The 7,727-nt window shown below is 37.1% G+C and overlaps 2 protein-coding genes across 2 annotated transcripts; both read left to right on the plus strand.

The window, feature by feature from the left end:
- The first annotated feature begins 269 nt into the window (after positions 1–269).
- LOC103469311 (myeloid-associated differentiation marker homolog) lies at positions 270–3,100 on the plus strand. Its single transcript, XM_008416912.2, has 2 exons — positions 270–628; positions 1,448–3,100. Exons 1-2 carry the CDS (start codon positions 362–364, stop codon positions 2,030–2,032), a joined length of 852 nt encoding a protein of 283 aa, XP_008415134.1. The 5' UTR covers positions 270–361; the 3' UTR covers positions 2,033–3,100.
- A 2,393-nt stretch (positions 3,101–5,493) lies between these two features.
- On the plus strand, positions 5,494–7,164 carry LOC103469310 (myeloid-associated differentiation marker-like). Its single transcript, XM_008416911.2, has one exon. It carries the CDS (start codon positions 5,646–5,648, stop codon positions 6,507–6,509), a length of 864 nt encoding a protein of 287 aa, XP_008415133.1. The 5' UTR covers positions 5,494–5,645; the 3' UTR covers positions 6,510–7,164.
- Positions 7,165–7,727: the final 563 nt, after the last annotated feature.

Below are 7,727 nucleotides of genomic sequence, written 5' to 3' on the forward strand. Positions count from 1 at the left end.
ATCTCAGTTTGTAACTTGAATTTATCAACTGATTAATCTTTCAGCTTTAGTTTTCCACCTCTGCACATTATCGCCTCTTCCCCTTTATCTGCTCTGATGCAAAGGTTCAGCTCTCATTAGATGATTTGTCACATTCAAAGTGCATGTGGGTTGGAAAGTTATTCTTTAACTGTGGCCTTAAAGTTTGTTTTGTTACATATATGACAGGGTGTAGCTCCCATTAGTGTGTTGAAACCTTCATTTATTATTTGAAGGGGAAGAACTGATAAGCCAATGTTCTTTTGTGCCTGTCAAGGAAGAAGAACTGCGGCGAGTTTAAGAGCCGACAGAACAGCAGGTCGACGGCATTAGCACAGTCAAGATGGTTACCCTGGATGTTAAGACGCTTACGGTACCTGTGGGTATTTTGAGGATACTGGCAGTCGTTTTCACGTGCGTCACTTTCAGCTTGGTTGCATCTGTGGGTCATATYGGGWWCTCATTTTGGGCATGGTGCATGTTCTCTTGGTGCTTCTGCTTCTCGGTCACCCTCATCATTCTGGTCCTGGAGTTCACCAGCCTCAGCTCGAAGCTGCCCATCTCCTGGGATGATTTTACCACCGCCTTTGCCATGTTGGCCACYCTAATGGTGCGTAGCAGTATATTATTGTCCGTTTCATTTATTTAGCTCCTTCTCATTGAATACTCTTTGTGATGCTAGGACATAAAATTTAGAATTTGCAGAAATACTTCAAAGTACAAACAGTATTATTCTAATACAACATGCAAACTTTGATAAGCATTAAATTGAATATGATTGTTAATGTTGATAAATGTAGATTGTTTCAAGTTTAACAATCTAAGCATGTTATTGTTGAAAATTTTAAGGGATGTCATGTTTTGTAGTTTTGTTTGTTTATTTAGTTTTTTAAATGTAAAATTATACAAAACTTAAATTCCCCAAAAGAAAGGTATAATCTGTACTTTTCATACAACAATTCAGTCAGAAAGGTCAACACAGCAAAAGGAACATAATGAGGACAATACACTTGCTTGAGTGAATAAAGGTTAATTAATGCTCAAAATTAAATTCATGCAAAATGTATTTCAGGAAAATTAATAACCTTAGAAAAATCTTAAGGGGACGAGAGACAGGAAAAGAATAAGAACATAAGATTATATCAATAGAAATGAAAAATAAAGACAAATTAATAAATAATAAAAAAAATTATCATTTTTAATAGAAAATATCTGAATAGTTTATACAATTTTTTTTAAACAATTATTGTTAGATTTGATGGCATAATAATTAGTTTTATGTGTACTCAATTTTTTTTCTTGATGTTGACAGTCTATACCATATATTTTACCTATTAACAGCTCATCCAAAAATGTATTTTACTTATAAATACTGCTCAAGAGACTGTATCAATCCAAGCATCTCATATTTTATCTATCATCCATCCAGGTGCTCGCAGCGTCCATCCTCTACTCCATCTTCTTCACTTGTAGTACTTGTGGTAAACAGATTGCAGCCTGCGTTTTGTCTTTTCTGACCTTCATCCTCTACGCTGTCGAGGTTGGACTGACTCGGGCCAAGCCTGGTGAAATCAGTGGGTTCCTCTCCACTGTGCCGGGCCTGCTCAAAGTTCTGGAGGCCTTCGTGGCCTGCATCATCTTCATCTGTGTGGACCTTTTGCTGTACGACTTGCTTCCAGGTCTCCAGTGGTGTGTTGCCGTCTATTCCATTTGTTTCATYATTTCCTTCCTCATCATTATTTTAACTATCGGCCGCCTGTTGTCCCGTTTCCCTGCACCTTTTAACAAAGTTCTGATAGTCTGCAATGTGCTGGCCGTGCTAATGTACATCACAGCTGCTGTCATCTGGCCTTTCTACATMTTTSAKWTATATCCYARACCAWKMTMCTGCMCTRWGSTSTGTSKGTGGAGTTTGGCTRTTGTTATAACTTTAATGACCTATTTCAATCTGATTGCTTATATTGTTGACACAGTATATTCTTTCAGGTTGGTTTTCTTCACCACTCCAGCATAAGCACATAGTTGCATTGATCTGAATAAGAAAATGTTGCTCCTGCTGGAATTTTGCTTTTGTCAAAACGTTAACATGTATTCAACAGCATAATCACAGTGTGATGTCTTTGCATTTTACACGCCTACCTGCTGATTTCCATTGTATTTAAAAACATAGTTATATTATGAATTATGTGTCCAGTTAACTACACTTTCGGATCCATCTGTAACATTCAGATAAAATCATGTTTTGCAGGCTTTCTTCAAAAGGGCTGCAGCTGGTGCATGTTGGTTTAGGTACATATTTCAATCTTGTCCGAATAAGTAAAGCTTCAAACAATGTCGTTCCCATAATAGGATCCCAGCCCATAATACATTATGTTTGCAAAGGTGTGTCAAAATGCAAACAAACTAAAATGCATAGCAACTTTTGGTTTTGAATTTACGTGTCCAAAGTAATGTTTTACTAGTGGTAAAATAAAAGACTGATTAGGGAAGCACTAAAAACACTGAGGATACACTGATTCTTGCTTTCAGATTTAAATATCATTAAGGGGTCCTATTATGTAAAATTTACTTTTTGCGCATTTTTGTACCTCCATTTGGGTCTCTACTGCTTCTAGAAACATTCAGCTGACTTCTTTAAAAAGGACTGGAAACATATTTGTTCACTCCAGAATTCAATCAAAGAATCACACGAATCACATAAACTGTTCGCTTGAAGCATTGTTCTTTCATAGCATAATATTTTTAAAATACTTCTAAAAAATTTATTGTAAAATGTGCTTATTTGTTTACAAGATTTTTATGTGCATGATGTACTGAGGTCTCTTTTTAAGTAAAGCTTAAAGATTTTACTTCAAATTTGAATTCCTGTAAGCATTTTGAACTGCCCCTGTGTGTTAATGGTGCTGTACAAATAAACTTAAGGTTTTAAGCTACATGGTGGTTAAAACTGAGCAAAAACATGTAGGTCACATGACCACTACTGTTTTTATTATAACTTGTAGCACTATCTCATCTACCAACCAAACACACTTTGTATTTTTTTAATAAAGCAGTTCATGCATAATTTTATAAATGTACTCTAGAAACTATCAACCTCTGAGGGTCCATCATCTATTCCATCTTCTTCACTTTTTATACTTCCACAAGACAAATCGGCACCTGTCTTATCTCCTTTCTCTTGTCATCTGTCTAGGTTATATGCACAATCACTAGTGTATTACCATTTAGTGAATTTGCTTCATTTTTGCCCTCTTCATGCATATTTCCGGTACCTTTTAGAGAAGTCTTGTTTGCCTRGAGTGTGCTGACTGCATTCATGTACAGCTAAGGTCATCTGGGGAGTGTATTTGCCTTCAGGCTCAATCATGGCCCATGATTCACAGTTCATTRTGAATTCCACCCACAATGAGCTGAGGGTGAAATTTGATAGTGGTTTTATGACCAGCTTAACAATTATTGATTACATTATGGATCTTTCTTTTGCTTAGATTTGATCGTGAAAGACTCGTTTTGATAAAATCGTAAAGAAGGTTCCGTTGAACAACATGATCCCAGAGTGATTTTTTTTCCCTTCATTTTATGTTTTTCAGTCATATTCTTTTGATCAAATTAACTACATTAAATATGATTMATTATATAAAATATAAGATGTAGGTAAATTGCTGTTAAAATAAGGYTGTTGTGGACACTTATAATGAAGTGACTGCAGCTAAAAAGTCACAAACTGAAGCTCTAATCAGCACTAGGCTCATAAATGACCTGTCCATAAWAAAYGATGTTTGCTAAGTTGTGTCATGGTGCAGATACACTAAAACACAGAGCAGCTATTGGTTTTGCGGTTGCTTTGTCAGTATAAGTTTGTTTATGATGCGCACTAAAATGAAAGGCTGGGAGGGAATGTGTGACATGCAAAACTAGAAGGAGGAAGGATTAGTTTTCAGCTTTGCTCTTGCAGCTAATTTCATTCTGAATTCTTCATATATTATTGGCAARTACATGTGTGGTCCACTTTTGTAAGTCTGAAAATCCATAAAAGAGMGAGGGAGGTTGTAAGTGAAAATGGATACAAGTGGCAAACTACAATAAAACATTTGCTAAAGATCTCAAGACTGCTATAATTCTCACTACTGATAGTTTTAGATGGAGATCAGTGTTGCTGTGGTAACTGTCATGTTCTCCAGCCTGTTTCACATACTGGACACAAAGTTCGCTACAATTTTATTGCCGCTGTTGACAATAGTTTCAGAATTAGTGGTGTCATCGTGCATAAAGCCACACCCAAAACTGATGCAAACCMCACACTTACAAACCCACAAACTATTAGTTATTTAGAATACTGTGGGTATTTTTTTTTTATGATGACACACTGGGATATAATATGTTTGAGATAATATTTTAAAATATATCTAGCAATTTGCTTGAATTTAACTCAAATGTTTTTAAATTAACATGAATGTTACAGAAAATTTGACAGTATTGCTTCCAGTTGTTTAATGAAGTGAATTTTGTATGTTTTTTTTTCTTTAGCTGTGTATTATGTTACAGTGTTATTCCCTCATCAACTGCAATGTTAAGGACTGTTTACCATGGAAAAACCTGTTTGACAAACTACAGCACAGATAGAGGTGTCTCTGTTGATACTGGAACATGTTTATTTATTTCAAACTTGCTTCTGTCCAACAATCTTTAAACGACTCAAGATACTTCAGTCCATTTTAAAAAGACCCAAGAATTGAACTAAAAACAAGTGAGATTACAGGTCAACTAGGTTCCAAATATTAACATTATCAACAGAAAGTAGTTGTTATAGGTTCAGAAAGTTATTTTTAGGAGAAAAATRAAATATWTTTSTCAATCTTCCAGTAACCTGTTTTGAAATTCAAAGGCTCCTTCAACAATTTGAGAGCTTTACATTTTTGTGATGACAAAGGATAAATGTCATTCACCTCACCGAGTTAGGATTGCCTTAAAATGATTTTGTTCCATATATTAGGTTCCATATATTGACATTATCAACAGAAAGTAGATGTTATAGGTTCAAAAAGTTATTTTTAGGAAAAAAATAAAATATTTTTCTCAATCTTCCAGTAACCTGTTTTGAAATTCAAAGGTTCCTTCAACAATTTGAGAGCTTTACATTTTTGTGATGACAAAGGATAAATGTTATTCACYTCACCGAGTTAGGATTGCCTTAAAATGATTTTGCCTTTGTTTCAAAGCAACAGCTCAAGAGAACACAGCGACTGCTATCATTGTCATAAACACAGCATCAGCCTACACCTTGTCTTTGTCCTAGATATGATCTGTGAAGTTAGTTTGCWTCAGAGACCAAAGTCCAGCACATATTGTGGAGCTCACTTAGTAACACCCATCCAGCGTCCAATCAGTGGCTTGGAACAGGTACCATAAAACAGTGCAGATAAGCCTAGAATGCTAAGCTACATTAAACTCTACACCTGTGTTTCTGTTCCAAAGACAACACCTGTTGGAAGGTTTGCGTTCATGGATTTCTTCATTGAGATCAGGTTGCAAAATCTGGGCCTTGCTGAACGGCACCGCAAAGGGAGAACTGACTGAAAAAAGTCAGGGATTTTCATTTGGTTGGACAGATTCCTCCTGGAGCAGCCATGGTCTACATGAATTTGAAATCCATCACCCAGCCTGTGGGGATCTTACGAATACTGGCGGTCATTGTCACCTGCACAAGCTTCAGCCTGGCGGCCTCAGCGATACCTAACACCTCGCCGTACTGGGCATGGTGCATCTTCACCTGGGTCTTCTGCTGCTTCTTCACCCTTCTCATCCTCATCCTGGAGTTCACCACCATCAGCACCAAAGTGCCTTTTGCCTGGGAGGACTTCACTGGTGCCTTTGCTATTCTGTCAAGTGTAATGTGCCTTTTCGCCGCCATCATGTACCCCACCTTTTTCGCCTGCAACACKTGTGACCTCCAGATTGGAGCCTCCGTGGTGTCCTGGGTTTGTGTTGCGGTGTACGTGGCCGAGGTGGTCCTGACACGCCTTCGCCCGAGTGGGCAGGACAGTGGATTTCTCTCCACGCCGCCGGGAATAATGAAGATGCTGGAGAGCTTCTTTGCGTGTCTCATCTTCCTGTCATTGGAAATTGGCCACTACTCAGGTCATCAGAACGCCACAGGACTGAACTGGTGTATAGCTGTGTACTCCCTGTGTTTCATTTTAACCATCACCATAATCCTGCTCACTCTTGGAAAAATTACCGATTATGTTGCTTTCCCTTTCGACAAGGTTGTGATTGTCTGTAATGTTTTGGCAGCGGTGATGTACCTGACGGCCATGGTTATGTGGCCACTGTATTCGTTTCACAACAATAAGAGACCAGCGACCTGTGGCCGCCTCTGTCTCTGGGATAAATTGGTTCTAATCACCGTTATGACAATCATCAACTCTATTGTGTACCTGCTGGACTCAATCTACTCCATACTTCTAGTCTTTTTTCTCAGAAATGAATGAGTTGCTGTTCATCAAGACTAATACAGCAGGACTTGTACTTTAAATAGTCTTTTCTGAACAACAAAAAAGACTATTTCTGTGCCAATAGTTGGTTGTTGATCAACTTTTGCTTATCGAACAGTTATATATTTAATGGAAAAGATTACCCTGTTGGTTAAACAACACAGCCAAGAAAGACAATTGGTTAAACATTAGACATGTGATATCATTGTAATAAAATGACAAATAGCTGTGTGAAACTTTKAATCATGAGGGTAATGAAACAGGCATAGCATGCACTCATACTTTAATTTTATTGTYAARCATTTACTGTGGTTAATGTCAAACTGTGCCAAGTCAGGGTGAAGTTACTGTCTGAGATTAATAAACATTTATACATGCCTGAATCATTGCATGGTACTGTCTTGCATTTGTAGTGCAAACAAAGATGCACAATAGTAACTAGCAAAACATTTCTGCTCCTCTGATTTTGTAGCATATGTAATTAAGTTTTCAGTTAATCCAGGTTGTAAAGGGTTTTAATGGACATACCAAAAAATAAATAAAATTGTGAATTAACATTGTAACTTCAAGATAGTGATTWGCYCTCCTCAACCTTCCAAAAGCTTGAAGTGACTGACATGACCGGAGAGTTGGACTTATTTTCTCATTAGTTCAGATTTGGTCACTTCTGGGCACTGATAGACCAGATCTTGGAGTGTCATCTTCTGAGGGCCACATCTACACTTTCAAATGTCCTTGACAGTCTAGTGTGAAAGTTGGAAAACAAATTGGTGATTCTGTACATAAATTTGAACGGCCTGCTTTTCTATAAATGTCTCTGCAATCAGGCTCAGAAGAGGTMAACAGAGAGATGTGGGTTATTCTAAAAAAAATACCAGCTCTGGTATAAAGTGTCTTTACTCCACTACATGGTATTCATTTACAGAAGTGAAAGTGCTGCACTCAGTTTGGAACAAACAGGGTCAATCTTGTTAGGTTTTACAACTKCAACCTATCAGACATCTAGGGCTTACCTGGATATTATGTGTGTGGTTATGTGTGTGTCTTTTTTATATACTTACAACCTTTGAGTATGTTATACCAAATGGACCACAGAAATGATTTATTATGWCAAAAAAGTCATATTTGTGTTTTTATAGATTTTTTCATTCAAATTTTTAAAATAAATGGGGGATTTTGTGTATTTTCAGGATTTTTGTTGTTTTTTGACCCCCA

The sequence above is a fragment of the Poecilia reticulata genome, linkage group LG8 (assembly GCF_000633615.1).
Source record: "Poecilia reticulata strain Guanapo linkage group LG8, Guppy_female_1.0+MT, whole genome shotgun sequence".
NCBI lineage: Eukaryota > Metazoa > Chordata > Actinopteri > Cyprinodontiformes > Poeciliidae > Poecilia > Poecilia reticulata.